General features: G+C 41.2%; 1 protein-coding gene across 1 annotated transcript; it reads right to left on the bottom strand.

Annotated features, from left to right (window-relative positions):
• Positions 1–13319: 13319 nt before the first annotated feature.
• PDCL3 (phosducin like 3) lies at positions 13320–21795 on the bottom strand. The gene is made up of 6 exons (XM_032419883.1): positions 21666–21795; positions 19464–19593; positions 17281–17371; positions 16875–17018; positions 15891–16099; positions 13320–13522 (listed from the first exon to the last, which is right to left on the bottom strand). The coding sequence occupies exons 1-6, from the start codon at positions 21669–21671 to the stop codon at positions 13380–13382; spliced, it is 723 nt and encodes a 240-aa protein (XP_032275774.1). The 5' UTR covers positions 21672–21795; the 3' UTR covers positions 13320–13379.
• Positions 21796–22391: the final 596 nt, after the last annotated feature.

The following is a 22391-nucleotide window of genomic DNA, read 5'->3' as shown; positions in this document are numbered from 1 at the left end:
GAACAAGATTCTGGTCCTGGCTTTGTGGCCTTGAAAGTCACTTGAAAGTCCTGCACCCCAATCCCTATGGAAAGCGGCACTGATTTGTAGATTCCATTAAGCGAGGCCCACCCAGTGGGAGTGATGAAAGTCATCCCGGGGCTTTTGCTCTTTTGGAAGAATCCTGGGGGACAGTTCTGCCCACTCAAGCAATGCAGTGGGAACTACCAAAGCTAATGGGGCTGTTGAGGCTCTCCTGTCCCATTATATACCATAAAGAGGTAGAATCTATATCACCTCCCCTTAATTCTGAGCTGGTGAGCAACAGCTTCAACCAATACGATGTAATGGGAGTGACTCCCTGAGATCTCTGGGGCCAGGTCACAAAAGGCTACATCGCTTCCTTCTAGCTGTCTTTACCTGCTCTTCGGACACTTCCTCCCAGAACCCAGCTATCAGGATGTGCAAAACCGGGATATGACCAAGACATGAGTAGGTGCTCCAGCTGAGCCCAACCTTCAAGCCACCCCCACCTGGCCCCAGACATGTGAGTGAAGGAGCTCCAGCCACCCAAGTCCCTCCCAGCATGAGTCTTCCTCACCGACCAACATTGGGGAGCAAAGGCAAGCCGTGACCACCACCATGGTCACGATCCACGGAATTTGTGAGCATAATAAAAGGGTGGTTGTTTATGCCACTAGATTTGTGGTATGTTGGTGGGAAGCAGTAGCAATTGGAACTCCATATCCTGATGTATGAGTTCAAGTAATAAACACTTACCTAGTGCTTACTGTGTGTGAGGCCCTGTCCTAAGCAAGATACAAATATTCATTTGTATTATAATATTAACCTTTATAACAGCCCTGTGAGACCTATACTATTATTGCCTATATTTTACCCACCTCAAGAAGACACTTGAAAGACACTAGAAAGACACTTTGTCCTGATGAAAGGGTAAGTTCATTATGCACCTTTCAGACAGGCCTCATGGTGACTCCTGGTCCTGACCTGATTTTTCACAGGCCCCAGGCAGGGGCTAATTTACATTGCTGCAGCCACGCATGCAGCCAGAGATTGCTTCTTGGAGCTGCAAGCCCTTGCTTAGTAGTCATTTTATTTGGGTACACATTGAGTTCCTCAAGTTCTTGTGTACTTACTCAGCAGGCCTGCTGTCTCCAAAAGAGGACGCTGCATGACAGTGGCCTTCAAGAGCCCTTTGGAGCTCTTAGGCATTGGATTTCTTTGCTTCTGTAAACATTTATGTACACCCGCTAGCAAATCCTGATCAATAAAGGATAATGCTTTGTGGTCTTTTAGCAGAAACTCTCTTTCCTAAACTCTACTCCTGCCATTTAAAAGTTTTTCCTAAAACCACGGGGTCAAACTGATTGTATGCCATTAGCTCAGGCCAAACTCCTGTGCAGATGTCTCCTCTACTCTAGGTATCAATCAAAAATGAACAAAACGTTCCCTTTGGTTGATCCTTTCCAAACAAATAAAAGCCCTGGATAAAAAGGACATAAATAGCTTCCCTTGCCCACCTACTGTTCTATTTGCAAACTTAAAAGTAATTGCTAACCAACTTTACAGGCTCTTCTCTCCTCTAACCTCCCTCCCCTTCCACCTCTCTCCTTTTCCATCTTTCCTTCCCTCCTTCCCTCTCTTCCTCTTCACCTCTCTCCCTTCCTTTTTTCTTTCCTTAAACTCTGTGCCTACTGGGTTGGGGGTAAGAACTATGGGAGGTCACAGCTACCAGTGGACACTGGGAGAAGGCGGGGATCAAGCCTATTTGACATAAGCCACATGCTACAGACTCATTAGAGGCAGATCCTGTACAATTCAGAATTCATTTTGAAGAGACCCCACCCCTACCCCTCCACTATTCACTGACAAGCATACAAACGTATATCCACTGACACTCAAAGTTCATTCTCCCAAGACCTCTCACTGCCAGGAATATCAGCAGCAGGATCTGCTGTGTCAAAGCCAGGAGTGATAAAACAAGAAGCCTGGGAGGGAGTTCTCAAGTTCAGAGAGCTTTCATTCTGCTTCATGTCCTGCTCCTGTTTGATTCTATTTTCTCTCTCATACTCATTCTAACACAATGAAAAACGGAAAATGTGCCTTGAACCCCAGTGATAATCCTACTGTCTCTGAATGCAATCATGAGCTGCTACGAGCTGTACATTATTCTAAAAGAACTCACATTTTAGAATCCCCAAAGAGAAGAGGAATGGCCCAAATGCTACATAGCCCAGTACTATGGCCTGATGTGGCTCAGATCCCCTCTCTTTCCATGTTAATGCCATTCCTGTAGGTTAGACGGTGCATCCATTCAGAGGACTGATGAATAGTCTGAGCCATCCGCATCAACCAATATGTAGTGGAGACTTTAGGTAGAGAAAAGTCAATGCAAAAACACAGCATTTCATCCACATGGAGGAGAGCTGTCTTGGAAAGTGATAAATATCACACTGTAAGAATATAAAATCCTCCAGGGCTTTATAATAAGAATTACTTGCTAGGACTCCAAGAAAACAAAGGATAACTTAGAGAGAGAGAGAGAGAGAGAGATGGGTATTTCTTAACATACTAAGAAAATGTAAAAGAGCACAAAAAAAAAGTAGATTATACAAGGAGGATTATGTAACGGTGGAAATGTAAAAGGGAAGAAAATGCCCCAAAGCTGCCCAAATAAGAAGGTTAAAAGATAAAATTTCAGATTCTTCCCAAATTGTACTGACAAATTTTACCTTAAGAGTTTCTGGGTCATTTATAATTCCAAGTGTTAGGACCCAGCAATCAGTCTCAAATGAGTGAATTTATCAGGATGCCAAAGTATTGAGGAATGCTTTAAAAAAAAAAAAAGGATGCTGGTGAGGATGACCATGATGATGTCAATGAGGACTACTACTATTGCTACATCAACATCAATAAAACATCAGCAAACTGTTCTAAGTACTTTATAAAACTTAGTTCATTTAATCCTCATGGTAACCATATTACTTGGATGCTTGTTGCATATTAGAAAACCCAAGACACCATGACAAGCCACCAGCTCAACTACAGGTGGTAATAAAGAAAAAGCTGTCTGCTCCATGAAGATTGGACTTTTGGGGGTAATTTGGAGTCACCGCAGGTTTCAGGGTGCAGTACTCATCCTGACAGAGTCAAAAATATCCTTTGTTGAGTTGACTTAGGGGTAATCACATCTCAAGGATGGACTGGAATCAGCCAACATGATTTCAGATTTAATTACAAACCAGAATACCAATTTATTAACTTAGAGATTCCTAAACTTCCACTGGTTGTTGGCTCAGTAATTTTTTCACTGTGCCCCTAAGAAAAAAAGGAAATATCTAACTATTTCTTTTATTAAGTAGTTAGGGACAAACAACTTAATAAGCATTTATGTTCTAAATACTTTTAGCTACTTGGAAAAATATGAACATTGAACAAAAAATAATATACTTACTTCATTTCTTATTAATGCGATGTGAGTGCCTGTTGGGCCCTGGGCTTTGTCCAACCTTGAAATGTGATCAGACTCTGTCACCCTCGTTCCCTGCTCCTTGTTGATTTTTGAGCTATACCTGCTTTTATCACAGCAACTGCCAAAAACCCTGCTTTGGAAAGACATGACATCATCAAAAGGAATGCAGTACAAGCTAATGCTTAATGTGAGCTATTTGAGCTAGTATTTCCTGCAGTGTTTGATAAATTGCGGCATTTCTGTGCTTCCCTTGAAAACAGAATATCCCATTCCTGTGAACTTGCTGTGGGAAACCGGGGCACCTCAGTGCAGTTTGGGAACTGCATTAATCGACACTATGGAAAATAACTGCCAAGTACTGTACTTCTCACATTTTCTTCCAAGTAGCCTTGGGAAACCAAAACAGAATCAGAAAGCCTTTGGGACCCAGAGTCAGTATGGGGGATAACCTGAGGCTGCCCAGTCTCCTCTTTGGTTACTGCAATTACAGCAGAGTCCAGTACAGTAACAGCTTGCGTTAGTGTGTGTGTATGTGTGTTTACTATACTATTTCCCTTGGATATCTCAAATCCCAGGATAAAACAAAAAGTTGCAAGTTACTTATTCTCTTCTATAACATTTGCTAAAAGGCAAAGGATTGATTTGTTAACTATTACTAACTACAACTTTTTATGAAATATATATGTATTTTTTAAAGATTTTATTTACTTATTTGAGAGAGAGACAGAGAGAGCGAGAGCATGAGCAGGGGGAGGGGCAGAGGGAGAGGGACAAGCAGACTCTGTGCTAAGCACGGAGCTGGACATGGGGCTCGATCCCATGACACTGGGATCATGACCTGAGCCAAAATCAACAGTCGGACACTTAACCAATTTAGCCACCCACCACCTCATGAAATATATATGTATTTTTAAATGTTTCTTTAAAAATTTTTCATCACCTGAGAGAGATACTTACAAAAGCAGTATTGGATTTTAATTGAAAAAAACTGTATTCATTTTAATCAGTATGTAAGGAAGAGTAGCAGCATTTTTCCTATGAGGAAGTTTGTATATTCAATATTTTAAATGTCAATAAACAGAAATGAGTTAATGATCTGCTCTCAAACCTAAAAGCTAGAATGGTCAAGTTAAAATAATCCACTGTGAGATATAACAACTTCATTTCACCAATGCTAAGCACATGTTTCCCCTCATTTTTAACATCCCTGAGGTCAGGGTGCCTCTTGCAGTCGCTGTTGGCAGGCAAGTGGCAGCAGCGATCACGTTGCTATTGCTCGCCACCTTCTGGCTGCATCAAGAAGTGCCAGCTCAAACCTAGCAGAACATGGCGTCAGAGCTGGACTCAGGCCATTTTAGGAATGCCATACCCATTGTGTTTTGCTTCTATTTCCCTTTTTATCTATGCAGAAGTGATATGTGACAAGAATCTATGTTTGAATGTCTAAGAAAGCTCTTTCAAATATATAAAATAGGACTAACTTCCATGCACGTTCAGACTCATCTTGTACCACCAGCATCCCACCTAAAAGGCACACCAACCGTTGTCTGTCAGTCCAAGCTTGCCTCCCAGGCATAGACACTTGCTCAGTCCTTGTGCATGCACAGCCCAGAAATGCAGGGGAATTAACTTCTCTAGAAGCAGGCTTCAAGGGGTGGGCAGGATTGAGAGATAAATAACTCAGGCTCCTATCAGTGGGTGAACAACTGGGGGCTTCTTTGAGGTCCTAAAGGGATTGAGTTCCTACTGTCTACCTGCATCACTGACCTGATTCTCAGCCTTATACTGGCCTTTCCCCTTCCTTCTCTCTCTCTCTCAGCTCCTGCCTCCTGAACCCTGGGATCTCCTCTCAAACTCTTCACTCAAATCCTTGGCTCAGGCTCTGCATTTGGGTAGATCCAAACTAAGAACTGTGCTTTTTATTACAGACTATCAAGAAATGAACACCACCTTCCTTACAGTAGTTTCAATTTCCATTTTGCTGTGATTCGTGAGCCACCGTATTTTAAAAAAACAACAACTTTATTTTGGGGGTATAGTTTTAGATTTACAGAGAAATTAAGAATATAGTACAGATTTCCCATATAACCCATACCCAGTTTCTCCATTACATATTACATTAGTATGGTACATTTGTCACAATTACCAAATCAATACTGATAATCATTCATAATCATTCATAAGGTACATATTTTATTCAGAATTCTTTTGTTTTTAGCTACTATTCCATTTCTGTTCTAGGAGCCCATCCAGGACACCACATTACATCTAGTAGTACTGTCTTCTTAGGCACCTCTTAGCTGTCACACTTTTTCAGATTTTTTTTTTTTAATGACCTTGATAGTTTCGAGGAGTTCTGGTCAGCTATTTTGTTAGAATCTTCCTCAGTTGGGATTTGTCAGATGTTGTAAAGAACACCAAAGAAGTAAAGTAGCATTTCCACATCATATCCGGGGTCCATAATAATAAATGACATCACTGTTGACTTTGACTGTGACCACCTGCCTGAGACAGTATTTGTCTCTGTAAGGCTGCTCTTCCCACCCACCTTTCCATATTATAAACTTTGGAAGGCAATCATTACATGCAACCCATGCTTAAGGGTGGAATATCTTAAGTCCAGAGTATCTATATAAATTATTTAGCATTCTGCTTGAGAGATTGTCTCTTCTCCCCCACTTACCTATTCAACCATTTATCAGCATGGACTCATGGATTACTTTATACTTTAGGTTGTAATCCAACATTTACTTTGTTGCTCAAAGGGTTCCAGCTTTAGCCATTAGACCTTTTAATTGGCTCCTTCATCCTTTTGACATATTCTCATCATTGTGGGGTTTGTTTTTTAAGACTTTTTTATTTATTCATTTGAGAGTGCACGAGCAAGAGCGTGAGCAGGGGGTAGGGTCAAAGGGAGAGGGAGCAGCAGACTCCCCTCTGAGCAGGGAGCTCAATTCAGGGCCCAATCCCAGGACCCTGAGATCAGGACCTGAGCCAAAGGCAGCGCTTAATCGACTGAGCCACCCAGGCGCCCCCATTTTGTTTTTGTTTTTGTTTTTAACACTTCTTTACTTTCTGGTGCTACAAGATGCTCCAGGCTAATCTTACATATTTTCTGCTCCAGTTTTAGAATCAGCCATTTCTCTAAAGAGCCCTAGTTTCTTTTTGGAGACTGGTATTAGAAACCAGTATCTGAGGGTCAGGTGCGGCCTTTGCTACTGGGGTCATTGCTTTTAGGCCTGGTTAGCTGATGGAGCAATGAAAAAAATGTTTACTAGCCTGTGTATGTTCACTACCTAAATATATAATCATCTGTATCTATATTAAACTAAACAGGAGTTTATACTGATGTCTCCAACTCTAATCCATTACCCCATGGATCATTTTAACCTCCTCTCCTTGCTATCTATAACCTCACACTCTAACAGTGAAACCCGGCTCTCACCATCTGTTATCCATATATTTAATTGTTCAATTCTAGTATATAGCCTAGCAGTATCAGAATTGTTAAACCACACTGCTGTGAGAAAAACTATCAGCTAGAATACAGTGCTTATGCAGAGATACTTCTACCTTTCATCTTACAGACTCATTTCCAAGGTTACGTCAGAACTCTTCCCCGAAACCCCTTCCATTAGGTGGTTTCACACATTTGTAATATAGTTAGATTGTTTTGTCACATCCTGCATTCCACCCAGGGATCTCCTCTCTAAACAGATACTTTTAAATACGCAAACATTAAGACTCACTCTTTGTGCTATATAAAGTTTTATGGGCTTTGGCAAATGCATATTTTCATATCTCCACCATTATTATATCGTTCAGAATAGTTTCACTGCTCTAAAAATTCTGTGTGCTTTATCTATTCAACCCTCCTACCCTACCCAATCCTCTGGCAACCTCTGCCCTTTTAGCTGCTCCATAGTTCTGCCTTCTCCAGAATGCCATATAAAGGGAATAACAGAGTATACAGCTTTTTCAGACTGGCTTATTTCACTTAGCATCCATTAGCTCATTTCTTTTTATGGTCATACATCATTCCATTCTGTCAACGTACCACAATTTGTTTATCCACTTATCTATTGATAGACATTTTGGTTGTTCTGGCGATTATAAATAAAGCTGCTAGCAACATTTGTATGCAAGTGTTTGTGTGGATATGTTTCGCATCAGTTGGTTAAATAGCTACAGGCATGATTTCTGGATCATATGGTAAGACTAGTAGGAGTATTATCCATTTACATTTATTGTAATTACTGTGTTAGATTTATTTCCAGCATTTTGGACTTCCTACGGTTCTTTTTGTTTTCTTTTTATTCTTTCTTTTGGTCTTCTTTTAACTTAACTGAGGTTGCCCCTCCACCCCACGCCCCCCACTACTTTAAAAGTTACATACTCATTTTCTTTTACTGTTACCTTGAATGAAATTTTTTTACATGGTTATCTTTGCCAACCTCCTGAATGCTTAAGTCTAAGAACATCTGAACTCCAATTAAGCCTTCATCTTGTACCCTATTTTGTCCTATTTTTTAGTTCCATCTTGCTCTTAATATCACAAATAAGGCATTATTTGTATTAAGTCAATGTTCGTTCAGATTTACCCACATTTTTTTGGTCACCACCCTTTCTTGAACCTCAGACCTTTCATCAGATGGTTGTCCTTTTTTTTTTTTTTTTTTTTAAGACAGAGAGTGCAGGGGACAGGGAGGGGCAGGCAGAGGGAGAGAGAATCTCAAGCAGAATCTGAGCCGAGCTCAGGGCCCAACATGGGGCTCGATCCCACGATCCTGAGATTGTGACCCGAGCGACTGAGCCGTCCAGGTGCCCCTGCACTTTTCATCTTCTAAACTTCCTTTAGTGAGAGTCTATAGATGACAAACTTACTCATTCTGTCAGAAATTTCATCCTCATTCCCAAAATATACCTTTGCTGGGTATTAATTCTTGGTTAGTAGTTTTTGTTGTTTTTTCTTAGCCCACTGATGATACTACCAGTCTTTTTTGCTTTCCTTGCTGCTGAGAAGTCAGTAAGCCCTACAGCTACTCTGTTGTGGGTAATATGACTGTTCTGCTTGTACAAATCTGATATTCTGCAATTTTACATATATATATATATATATATATATATATATATATATATATATAACATATGTAACAATATATATTATTATATATATACACACACACAGAAGTGTAGATTTATTATATGTAACTCACTTGGGATTTGCATAGCTTTCTGGAGGTTGGTCTCTTTCACTGGTTCTAGAAAATCTATCTTTATCTTTTCAAATATTGCCAATTTCCAATTCTCTCCTTCTAAAACTCTAAGACACATGTTAGACCTTCTCAGTCTCTCCACATCTCTTTCCTAATTTTTACACTTCTACCTACTTATCTCTGTGTGTTTTCTACTGGGTAATTATTTGGCTCTATTTTCCAGTTCATTCTCTCTTTCACTGGTTATTTGACACGGTATTTGTTCTTACATAAGGAACTCTTTTTCTTCACTCTTACTAAATACGTACTAATGTATTCATCTTGAGATGCCTGGGTGGCTCAATCAGTTAAGTATCTGCTCAGGTCATGATCCCAGGGTCCTGGGATCGAGCCCCGCACTGGGCTCCCTGCTCAGCAGTGAGTCTGCTTCTCCTTCTCCCTCCGCCCCTACCCCCACTCATGCTCTCTCGCTCTCTCTCAAATAAATAAAATCTTTAAAAAAATGTATTCATCTTATATCTGACAATTCCACTATCCAAAGTCTTTGCAAGTCTGACTGTATTGTTTTCCGCTGGCTTTCCCTCAGGATACCTTATTTTGAGGCATCCTGTGATTTCGTGGGTTTGTGATTTAGGACCATGAGCTCACGTTCCTTTGGAGCTTTATTTGTAAGGAGTGTTTGAGTAATAAATTAAAGTTGTGTTCTTACAGCATGGATATGCAGTTACTTTAGCCATAAGCTCAGGGGCATTACCAACTTAGGACCACTTTAAGAAATTGGTTTGAGTCGGGGCGCCTGGGTGGCTCAGTTGTTGAGCGTCTGCCTTCGGCTCAGGTCATGATCCCAGAGTCCTGGGATCGAGCCCCACATTGGGCTCCCTGCTCCGCGGGAAGCCTGCTTCTCCCTCTCCCACTCCCCCTGCTTGTGTTCCCTCTCTCGCTGTGTCTCTGTCAAATAAATAAAATCTTTAAAAAAAAAAAAAAAGAAATTGGTTTGAGTTTTTAGACCACACATACCATGAGAATTCAAATTGCTTTTGACCTCTGAGAATGCTTTTCTTTCTTGTCAGTTCAGCGACAATTTAAGAACATTAAAAAAAACCTTTTATCCAACATTTTGAGTTATTATCAGGAGTTGTTCAGAGTATCTAGTCCTTCACAGATTGGAGGTGTAGTCCTAAAGTCTAATTCATGACATCACTGAAAGGCAACAGTAATGAAGTAGAGGCAGGAAATCTAGACTGCTCTTCTGTTTTGTCAAGCAATTTGAAAGTGGTGAGTAGAAAGCCAGAGTGCCTGAAGTTTCCTTTGGCGATGGGCAGGTGACTTTATCAGGAAATGTGTCAGCTACTAACAGAGACCAGGATGGAAGTTACTTCTTTCCCAGTAACAGAAGTCCAGAGAAGGCAGTCAAGAGCCATCTTATAGTGGCTCCACAATGTCATCAGCAATATTATCCTTCTGGCTTTGCCTCTGTAAAGACACCCCATGGCCCAAGTAGGCTGCAATCACATCTACACTTCTGTCAGAAAGTAGAAGGGGGTTAAGTCCAAAAAGGGCACATGCCAGTTGTCTGTCCCTCTGAAGAAGCTTGCCCAGCCAACTTTTGCCCACCTTCCATCTGGCAATCCGTAGCTCCAGGGAGGCTAGAAGCTTAATCTTTTAGCTGATCCCACTGCTGTTGGGCGTAGAACTGGAGAATCCTGGATATTTGATGGGCAAGTAGTAGTCTCTGCCACAGAACCTAAACGTTCTCACTGTCTGAGGCTCCTCATTGAGGGAAAGACTGAAATCAAGATGATAATTTACTGGAAGAAAGTCCTAAGAAATGTGGCAGAGAATAAGGTCAAAAGCACAGAGGGAGGGTTTAAACTTGGAGCGCAGACACATCTTCAATGGAGACTGAATGGAACAGACCACTGTGTAGGTGTGTGGTGGTTAAGACTGGAAGCCAAGGGGATTCCTCGTAGCATGCAAGTGACAAGGTCTCCTGCGGAGGTCACTGAGTTGTGGTGGGAGGGGGTCCGCGTGCAGAAGGCAGAAACCTGGACCATCTGCTGTGTGCATGTAAACAGTATCAAAAATGCGTGTTGAAAGCCACATGTCAAAAAGGTTATATTTATGAGTAACAACCGGTTTCCATAAGCAGGACAAAATCATTTCATAGAACATGTTTCTAAAGTAGGCAGCACAGTCACAACACATCTGGCCTGTCACACTTGAAAAGCACTGTTAAAATCTAGTCTCGTTACATAAGAAAACTGAATCTAAAGTTGGAGGTAACAAATGACAAAAAAAATTTAGGCACCGGTGACAGAGGACACCCTTCTTAACATTCCTTTCATAACTCTCCTAAAGTGCCTTTTGTATGCAGTACAACTTTTCTAAAGTACTTCTGAGCCACCCACCTTGGAAGCTCTGTGGCAGACACCTGCTGAACCAATGCTTTGCAACCTTGGGGAGTGAAGATATAAATTTAGGTTTGCAATGAGATAGGCATATACAACTCATCTACATCCTTTTCTTCCTCTAGAAATAAGGAAAATAAGGAAGAATAAATTGTATTTGATTATATAGTCTTACTCCACTTCACTTCTCCCAATTATTATCCCAACTTTTACCAATCACTTAAGAAAGGGCTACCTTGCATTTGCTTAACCCCCTTCCCCATAATCCTTTCCTCCGAACACTGGAAGACAGAGAGCCTAGGTATCATTCTTGTTCACTTTCCCTGATCACTGTGTGTTGCTGCTGTGGAATTAGATGAACTCAATACTTAAGCATCGAATTGTATCATCTCGGTCACATCACAAATACTCCACATGAAATAGAAAATTAGTGGGGGTGCCTGGGTGGCTCAGTCGTTAAGCGTCTGCCTTCAGCTCAGGTCATGATCCCAGGGTCCTGGAATCGAGCCCTCCATTGGGCTCCCTGCTTGGGGGGGAACCTGCTTCTCCCTCTCCCACTCCCCCTGCTCGTGTTCCTGCTCTTGCTCTCTGTCAAATAAATAAATAAAATCTTAAAAAAAAAAAAAAGAAAGAAAGAAATAGAAAATTAGTGGTAAATATTATAGCAAAGTCTCCCAAAATTTACTTACAGAAATTTGCAGGTCAGGTTCTAAATCACAATACTGATTTTAGGAGAGAGATGTTTCTATTTAAATCAAGTTCAGTCAGCATGACTAAACAGCTGCCTGGGGCCTGAGTGCCATGTGGCCAGACAGGGCTCATCAGCCACTTCCAGAGGCACCCGAGCTGGTGTTGAGCTCACACTACGAGCCTCAGCCCAGCATGAAGGCAAGATTATGAGGCAGTTTTCACACTTACAGAGATCAAAGTAGCATAGTGAATATTTAGAACTACATCCTGCATGGGCTCCACAGTGGAATAAATCCTGCTGTTTTCCATCACGGTGAACATTGCCCCCCACCACGCTCAAGTACTGTTCTCTCGAGAGCTGTGCGCACTGCAGTTCTCAAGGAAATGCAGCACTCAAGCTTTTCACCTTTATTCTTCCCAAAGCATTTCATTTTAATGTCAGCTAACAATAGAAAATCAAAGGCGGCAGCTCTCCCACAAAACCCATGGAACTAGCATGTGAGTGATAGAACTGACCACACTTTTATCAGCCTGCAATTAAAATTTCATGAAAAATCTTTCAATAAAATGTTACACGGAGTACATTTTTAAAAGCAGTGCTGACTCTCATGTGTGTAGAAAAACAAATATTCACTAACACAGACACTTCTGACAGACAAAATGGGTCACAGCTGTTTGTTACTCTTTGAAGTACAGCAAAAATGAATTTTGTAATATAATCTGAAGGAACTCCAGGCCCTCTATAATTCATATTTTTAAGATTCAAACCCGCATTAAATACTGCACCATTCAACATAAACATGAGAGAGTATTTACCCTAATTTTTCTGTTAACGTCAACTTGATAAGAAATGTTTAAATGCTAAGAGGATTCTAGTTCAGAAAATACCTTGATGCTTTTTGCTAATTGAGATACAGTTTATGTGTTTATTATCTGTTTACAAAAAAGAATTTAAGGTGGCCTTTTACAGTATTAACTGTATCTCAACAGTCTGAGACAAAAACTATTTTAACTAGAAAAAAAAACATTTAACCAAAAACGGCAATAAACTGGAATCTTTCAGTTACTGCTTTGACAAGACAACGTTTTATAAAAATTATTGCCTATTTCTTCTAAATAGGACAAATACTAAGATTTTTCCTATCAATCATTCCTTTAATAATTCTGTTGCTATCCTTATAAAATAAAAAAATAAATGATAATGTAACTACAAGGCTTAGTTTGCAATTTTTCCACTGTATAACTTAGTCACATTATTAAAAAAATCACTCCACATTCCCTCTTATGTAGTTATATGTGGACAAATGGTGAACAGACAGTTTTATAGCTTAAAATATAAGTGAGGAAAACATAGACATCTGCCATACCAATAGCTGGTTTTTATTTTTTTAAGGAAAGGTTATTAATTTAAAAAGAGAGTTCTGAGAAATGTAATAGGATTCCCAGCAATGATGATTTCTGAGATCTATGAGATTTGAAATGTAATTATAAAAAGGCTAAAATCCAAAGAGCATTTCTACTTTCTCTTTTTTAAAAAAAATCCAGATGATTTGTCACATCAAGGAAGTCTGGCACATTACCAAGGCCATAGTCTTAGTCATCCTCAGAATCGCTACCCCTTCTTGTGTGGATGGAGCACCTCACTGAGGATAGCAAAGCATCTTCAACTGGTTTCTTAGGGTTTTCCTCCAAGTCTGTCTTGATTGCTCCAGACTCTGACAGTTTCCACTCCAACTCTATGTGATAAAGAAAAACCAAATTACCTAAGGCAGTTGGCATGGGACCCTCACCCTCAAGCCCATTAAGCCAGTTTTCTCTAAGCAGAAACTATGCAGTAACATTTGATGATAATTTTAGTGCTGTAATTATAAGGTACCTAGAAGGAAAGCAAAAAATCAGACCTTTAAGAAGGAAAACAAAATACTTTCACTTTTTCAGAAGAGGAAATCAAATGAGATACTATATATATATTTGAATCTATATGGTAACTAAAATGAAAAACAAAGACTAAACCTGTCTTCTAATGACTACAGTTTCTGGACTTGCACAATTTCTCAGGAAAGAAATCAGCATGAAACATTTAAAGGAAATACTTTTCACAGTCCTGCTGGCAATCTAATTTTAGTTAACAAAAGGAAATTTTTAGGCCTCATGTCCAGTATCTCAATCTATTAGAGTCAAGGATAAATGTATGATGACATCCTAGAACTTATACATTTGCTCCAAGTAATAAAAACAGTACCAAGAAAATAAAGAACCAATGACTAAAGCCTTGGTTCCTGTATGTCACTCTCTTATAATCAATGAAACTCCACATGGGTGTGAGACCTTATGAAGTGAAATCAAGGGATGTCTTTTCCACTGCAGAGAAGACCCCAGGCAGAACTAAGGGATTACATGAGACACTCTACAGCAAAGAGACTGGTTTAAGTGATAGAACTGACCACACTTTTATCAGCCTGCAATTAAAATTTTTAAAAGCAGTGCTGACTCTCATGTGTGTAGAAAAACAAATATTCACTAACACAGACACTTCTGACAGACAAAATGGGTCAGCTCTTAACTCCTGAAGGATGTATCCTTTTATTCCTGAAGGATGTTTTTTTAATTCCTTTCTACCTGTTACATGAGGTGTCAAAATATGTATACACTTATAACATGAAAGAGAGAAACTGAGGTACCTCCATTAAAATGTGACAACCAATTTTATTTAAGTCATATTAGTTTAAAGTGCTCCATGAAGATCAATAACACCAGTATTTAAAGTTCTTGGTACCTCAGCTGAATGTTATGAAAATTCAACAAATTTCTTAAAAAAAAAAAAAAAAAAAAGAAAAAGAAAAACCTTAATTCTGATTCTTGACTCAAGAATATATTTAGATCCACCATTCATATGTATTGGTGTAGGTATTAATGTTATTGTTCACTTACACACAATAATTATTATTTTATAAGTTCACTAATGCTCAGATAATACTTTTTCTAGAAATAAAGACAGGACCTCCTATCCTACATCCCTCTTTCCCCTCAGGGTACATTCAAAAGACCAGAGTAAGATGCAAGCATATACTTAGTTTGAAATGCAATATGCCTCTGAACACTGGCATAATGCCTAACTGTTGTTAACGTGCGTGTATGTACGTGCAGAGATGTCAATACTTATCCCAGTTGAGTATCTTATATAGTTATATAAAATAGTATATAAAGTCATATTTTAACATATGTTTTTAAAGCACAGGTGGACATATTATTTCAATAATGAGTGACTTAGGAGGATGCCCTCGGGCCTCAGTTTCTCTCTTTCATGTTATAAGTGTATACATATTTTGACACCTCATGTAACAGGTAGAAAGGAATTAAAAAAAACATCCTTCAGGAATAAAAGGATACATCCTTCAGGAGTTAAGAGGCAGAACTCAATAAACTTTTAATTTAACTTAAAAGCCACTAATATATTCAAATGAGAAAATATTCCCATAAGTATTATATACATATATATGTATATACACACACACACATATAAATATCTATCATATAAATATCTATCAATAACTTGTTCATGTGATTTTTCTTTTTTAAGATTTTATGTATGTATATGGCGGGGGGGGGGGGGCCATGAGCTGGGGGGGGGGCCAGATGGAGAGGGAGAAGCAGACTCCCCAGTGAGCAGGGAGCCCGATGTGGGGCTCGATCCCAGGACCCCAGGATCATAGCCTCGAAGGCAGGCGCTTAACCAACTGAGCCACCCAGGCGCCGTTAATGTGAATTAAACAAAAAATGAAGGTTGAGCTATAACTTAAAACGTATCCAACTATAGGGACAAACAAAATATATTAGACATTAATATTAAATATACATACTTTAAAATCCAGTGTGCCCCCTTTTAACAGAATTATTAGAGCCCAGTTATAACTGCCCCCAATGACTCATTTAATGAGAGATCAAACGTGTTTCTTCCCTTTTAGCAATCACTCACACAGTGGCAAAGGTGACTTTGACAAATCATCATCACACATGTCTCTTCAAAAGAACCATCCCCTCATCATCTCTAATACGCACTGGTCATTGCTCACGTGCCCTGCACCATCTCAAAGAGGTCCTTACCCTCTATTGTCAGGTTCATGCCACCAAACACCAGAGGTCCAATAAATTGAGCCTTGATATCTCCTTCAAGGTAAACAAATACTGTAGGCAGATTCCTGTCAGGATAATTGGGTATGCAGGTTGTTGAAATGGCTTTGATAAATTTGACATCAGGAAACTTCCTCGCAAGTCCACTGAAGTGCTGATTTATGAGGGCACAGAGGGGAATCCTGTGAAGTAGAAATGCGAAACAATGGTGAAAGAGGACCCCTATAAAACAGAAATAGAAGCAACTATGATTCTGCATTTACACAGGGCAAAGCTCTACTACCCTTCTACCTACGTAAACCCTCATAATAGCTTCACAAGTGATTCTGCTACTCCAGCCAAGATGAATTAACATTTTTTTTTAAGAAACGTTCTAATATGTTCAGGGAAAATGAAGAACTCAAAATCCAAAATCCATTTTAATTTGACTCAGTAAGTCAGAAAAACAGCTTCAATGTAAAAGATAATTGTTTTGCCCATCTATATGAGAGAACATTCAAGATTCAGAAGGTGAGAAGAAGGTGAGAAAGCATTTCCTGCTTTAAAAAGAACTCCCACACAAGTACAGTAGAATACAGCTGGAGCTGAGAAACAGTGGAGGGCCACTGCATCACTTGCCTGGAACAATTATTATAAAGGTCACCCCCCGACATCTATGAGAATGATTCACTACATGGAATTTTGAAATGTAGAGTTTCTCTAGAAGGATAAATAAGGAATTTGTTTTCAATAAAAGCAATCTTCATTGCTACAATGTAACAAAGGCATTCTTTTTAGTCACAAATATTAATTTTAAAGTCTGAAGACAAAAATTAGGCATTAGGTTTGGGCAAATCAGCAACAAAATACAACACTAGTAAAAAACAAAACAACAAACCTCCAAAGTGGATTAAGCCCAAGATGCCTAAGACATAAATTCAAATTAACATTTAAGGACAGTGCATAAGATCAGCTCACCCTTGTTTGTAAAGGTGCAAGATTACCCACAAGCCCTCACCGGCTTTGGTAACTTCTTGAACATAATCCTTTCCTGAGATCTCCAAAACTTCTCCAAATTTATTCGTCAGTTGAGTTGCTTTCCACTCAGCCAGTCTTTGTTGCCTGCACAGCACAAAGAGGAGAGAGACATCTTACACGTACACCCCACATATACACACACACCTTTCACACAGCAACCTTTATAAAGATCCAGGTTTATTTGCCACACAGCAAAAGTCTAAGATCAGTTCACCAAGACCTGCAATATTACTACTTAATTACAGTCCTTTCCAAAAGTTATCTCAGTAAGAAAATTAACTTTGCAAAAAGACACACATTTTAGTGCCACACAAAAAACCAAACAGTCCCTCTGGGTGGCACTAACCTGTACATTTCAATAGCACGTTCATCTTCTTCATTAAATTCATCTTCATTATCCTCCAGCTCTTCCAAAGTCATATCTTCGTATGTTTTCACTGAATGTAGTTAAGTTAGCAAAAACCAAAAAATGTAAAAGATGAACAAACTTGCATTTTGTTTTCCCTACTTTATTTTTCTCCTAAAGATGTGCATGCAACACCAAGCCAAAGTAAAACTCATTCAACAAAACCAAAATAAAAAATACTGAAGGTCTTCCACTAGTAAGAACTTGAGGGTGTTTTAAAAAGAACCATGTTGACAAATGCAGCAGGAATGACTCTCCTACCTCCACACAATAGTAAGGATATGAATGATAAGTTGCCTAAGTTTATAAAACCAGAGAGTTGTATTTGCCTGAACTCACCTGGTCTGCTCTTCAAGCACATACACCCATGGACCGCCGTATTAACAGTTCTATCTCTGAGGGCAGGGGAGCATACCAGTGGGTGTCCCCAGCATACTCTTTCTAGAGTTAAAGGGATTATTGTCTTGGTCTTCTCTTGTGAATGGTAGGCAGCTCTCTTTTAACCAACTGCTGTAAAATCTTGATTTTTTATTGCCATAAGCATTCTTGCTTCTTGACATCAAATCAGATTTTTGTCCCCCAACCCCAACTCTATCACTATACAAACTGCTCTTAGCAAAGTCAACAATGACCTCCACTTCCTGACTGATGAGCAGCACTGATCCAACCCACCATTGCCTCCTCTTTGAAAGATGGTCCTCCTCTAGCTTCCAGGATGTCTTCTCTCCTACTATCTCTACAGCTGCCCCTCCTCTGGACCTTTGCTGACCTGACTCCTTTTTTATCTATACCCACACCCTTGGTGATTGCATCTCATGGCTTTATGCCTCCAGCCCATATTTCTCTAATTTAGAGAAAAACATAGCCAACTGCCTACTTGCCATCTCTATTTTACTAATAAAAATTTCAATGTTTCTATGTCCTAAATAGAGCGCTTGATCCTAGCTCCAAACTGTTGCTCACCAAGCCTTCCTCATCTCGGTTGGTGGTGATGGCTATCCTTCAGGCTGCTCAAGCCCAATGCCTGACAGGCATCCTTCACTTACTTTTTCTCACAGCCCTCACAGGATCCACCAGCAAATCCTATTGGCCCTACCTTCAAATTATTTCCAGATCTGACCACTTCTCCTCACCCCTTCCACCAACACCATGTGGGCAGGTCTAAGCCAATGGTATACTTCTTGCCTGAATTACTGCAGTAGTTTCCAGACTAATCTCCCTACTTCCTGACTTGATCCCCATCTTCCATACTTGGAAAGGCAGGAGCAGGAGGGTGCTGTCAGCATGTCAATCCTCTGTTCAAACCTCCAGTGACTTCTGTTCAAACCTCCAGTGACTTCCACCCAACCAGACATAAAAGCCAAAGTCTTTGTTAAAAGATACCAGGTCCTCAATGGTTTGACCCCTAGTTGCCTCTCTGAACTTACTACTCTTTCCTAGTCATACTGGCTTCCTGGCTGGTTCTCCAATGTGTTCTTCACTCACTTAAGTAGCTCAATTCAAATCCCTCAGATCTACTCAAATGTCACTCCCAGTAAGCCTCTCTCTAACCCTATCTAGAATTATACTCACCCTTCCCACAACCCTTTCTCGGCTATTTCCCTGCCTTATTTTCCTATATTTACTTATGTATTGCTTATTGCCTGTCTCTCCCACTAGAATATAAGTCCTCTAAAGACAGGGATTTTTGTCCAGCCTGTACATAGCTAAAGCCCCAATGCTCAGAATAAAACCTGGCAGACAGTCATCATTCAATAAACATTCACTGGATAAATGCTTTCTAGTGAATCCATCTCTAAATTAGCTTTAACATGTAAGAAGACAAAAGTACTAGCCCCTGTGATCAGTGGGGCATTAAGTCCAGACTCAGAAATATTTTCTCCAGGATTATCATGTGCTCATCTGACACAGACAAGAAACTGTGGAGATGTGGAAATTCCATAGCCCAGGAAGTTGAAGGTTAGAGACAGCCTGTGACTCCCTTGAGGTCCCAGAATAGTGTCCACCCCAGCACTCCAATGCCGGTTCCCAATTCCTGCTCAGAGCATCCTTCTACCAAAGCAGTTAGAGGCTATCTTAACCCAAAGAGAGACAAAACAAATAAAGAATATAAACAATCTCACCAATTGACTGCTGAAGGACTCGCTGTTCTTCTTCTTCTGCCTCCTTTTCCAAATTTTTCAAACTTTCCTTTGAGGGCAAGATACCCTTTTTGCGTAAGATGTCATTCCACTCAGTGTCTGCATTGGGGTCCTAGTGGAAGTGGACCAAGAATACTATGAGTGCAAAGTCCATTACAAAGGGTGCCATGTTGGGGAAAGGTGGTGGGAAGAGGAATTCAAGTCAAATTATTCTACGGCCTATCTCTGAGAAAGTGTCAAAAGATCCACAGCCCCTATTCTTTTCCTGTCCTCCACTCCACTTCACCCTCCCCACACAGGACACACACACCCAGGAACTAGTCTTGGGTAAAAATCAGGGTATGATGCGCAGATCGGCATCAATGCTCACACCAAGGCCCTAACCTGGCTCCTATTCAATTTTTATTAATGACTCAGAGCGACTCATTCAACAGATACTAAGTACTTGTGGCAAGTGCAATGATCAACAGGCTGTTGACCTAGAGAGTTATAAGGGGTCTGCATTCCACAGGATAGGCAGGGATATTCTCTCAGAAGTGGACTGGAAGTTGAGAAGGAACCAGACGTGAGGAATGAGAACTTAAGAACTTACTTTCCAGGCAGAGGGACCAGCATGTGGAAAGGGCCCAAGAGCAGAGATAGGAGGCTCTCAAAGTTCTAAGTGGCTGCAATAGAATCAGAAGGAGGAGAGCCTGAAGGCAGGCTGACAAATTCTCTAATGGCCCCAACCTGAGAGGGAGAACTGAGACCCTGAGGAACAGCTCACAATGCCTAACACTTACTGAGTACTAGGTGCTGGGCACTCTGTGAAGCCCTTTACCTGTACCTACTTAGTTAATCCTCACAAGCCTAGGAGAGACAGACATTGAGGAAGACACTGCCATGCTGGAACAAGTCAAATTTACCAGGATCAAATGTCAGAAGGATAAATGTCAAAGTGGGCTCTATTTCCTGAAGCCAGCTAGCCAAACACTGGTTTTGCTTGGCTTGGCAGGAACACTGCTCATGGACCGGGTTTGGAATAAGAAATCAATGAGCACTGTGGAAAGGGCACTAGCACAGCCAGGCTCCAGCCCCAACTCCATGTCCCTGTCTTGCTGAGCTGTATCAAAAGAAAACGAACAGAATCCTTTCAACAGGGTGGTCAGGGAAAGCCTCTGAAGAGATGACATTTCCAAGCAGGGTCCTGAAGGATAGAGAATACAAAGGAGGCCAGGGCAGCCCGGGAGCTTCCTCTTCAACACTGAAGAGTGTCTGGCTTCTGGCAGACTGTATTTGTAGATGCTTATCCTCTCCAGCTCCTAAGGCCTCCTGTCCCAAACCCGTACTAACTCTATTTCTCATTGGCCACTAAGCCAGAGATGATTTAACCAGAATTCCTGACTACAGTGAAGTCTGGGAAGCAGGAGAATGACCTTTGACAGAGGGTCCTTCGACAGTGACAGAATTTAGTTGTCACAGATTTTTGTTAATTCCCATGATGTCTTCATTTATTTTCTTTCATTTTTAGTCCAATTCTATTAGACAATTCCTGATACAAAAAAAGGGGACAGAACTAGGGGATTTGGTTTTATCTATTTTAAGACAGAAAGTAACAAAGGAGAGGGACCCTAGGGATGAGCTCTGGGAGCCATGGAATCCGAAAGGGAGTGCACCTCAACCTGCACATCAACGTTAGGGGGAAATGGATGTTAACTAAACCTTCACCCAGCTCTAAGTGGACTCAGGAACATAAGTTCCGCCACTGTTTTACGTTATGAGACCTCCAGGCGGGACCCTTCCCTTCTTCGAGCCTCAGCTTCCATATCCACACAACGTGCCCATAACACACCAGCTCAGGAGCTAAGAGAATTAAGGAACAGGAAGTAACATTGTCCGGTGGGATGCCGCGAGTCCTTCACAGACTTCACGTGATCCGACCTTAAGGAAAGATGGCCCCAAAAGACTGAGATTTGAGGGGTGAGACACACAGGGTTGGGGAGACCCAGCCCGCGGGTCCTTGCCGGACCACGCCTGCCCTGTCGCACTGCGCCTGCGCTGGGCCTAGAATCGCGTGATCTTTCGCGTGCCAGTGGCGCCCGGCGCTTCCCACGGTCCCAACCCCGACGGTCCGCTGCTGCCACGGACCCAGCGGGACAAACGAGCTGCGGTAGATTCCAGGCCTCGGACCCCCAGGTTCTTTACCTGCATCTTGTCTAAAATCGCTCAAGTCAGGCCACAGCGGCGCCCCCACCCCGCCTCTTCTGCCAGCCCGGCCTTCGCCCCGCCCCCTAAGGGTGAGCAGGGCGGAGCCAGGGAGTAAGCGAGGTCTCTGAGTCTGCGCCCGCTCCTCAAGAAACGGGGCAGAAGCTGTGCGCATGCGCAAGGGGATGCTGCCCGCTCTCTGTTGGTGTCGCTGGCTTCACGTGACCCGGAGCCAGTTCTCGGCGCTACCTTATTAGGGCAAGGCTCCGTACTTGGAAAGGTGGAGCGGGTTGGAGGAGGTACTCAGTTTTATGCGCCATGTCCTGCCGCAGAGCCAATCCTAGTAAAAGAGGGCTTGGCTCAAGAAGTCAAATAGAAATGTGTTTCAGTGATTCAGTGTTACAACTAAAAATGATGCAGCGTCATCCGGAATTCACTCGCTATCATTTCAGCGTCCGATAAGGCGATTAATTCATAAGACACATATTTATCAAGAGCCTGCTAAGTACCAGGTACTATTCTAGATTCTGCGGAGACAGCAGTCGTCACAACAAAAACAGAAAGGTGAAAGTCATTTCACCTGGTTAAGCCTCAGGCAGTCCATATGTGCAAAAGTGCTTAGCTCTATCCAGGCACACAGGAGACATGAGTAAAAATCAGAATCTGAATTGTAAAATGCAGGTGCTGGACTCCAGGCTTCTGCCTACACAGCACTCCGATTTGAGT

Source organism: Phoca vitulina, unplaced genomic scaffold (assembly GCF_004348235.1).
Source record: "Phoca vitulina isolate PV1807 unplaced genomic scaffold, GSC_HSeal_1.0 scaffold22, whole genome shotgun sequence".
Classification (NCBI taxonomy): Eukaryota; Metazoa; Chordata; class Mammalia; order Carnivora; family Phocidae; genus Phoca; species Phoca vitulina.
The sequence above is the reverse complement of the archived record's forward strand: the minus strand, read 5'-3'. Positions and strand labels throughout refer to the sequence as shown.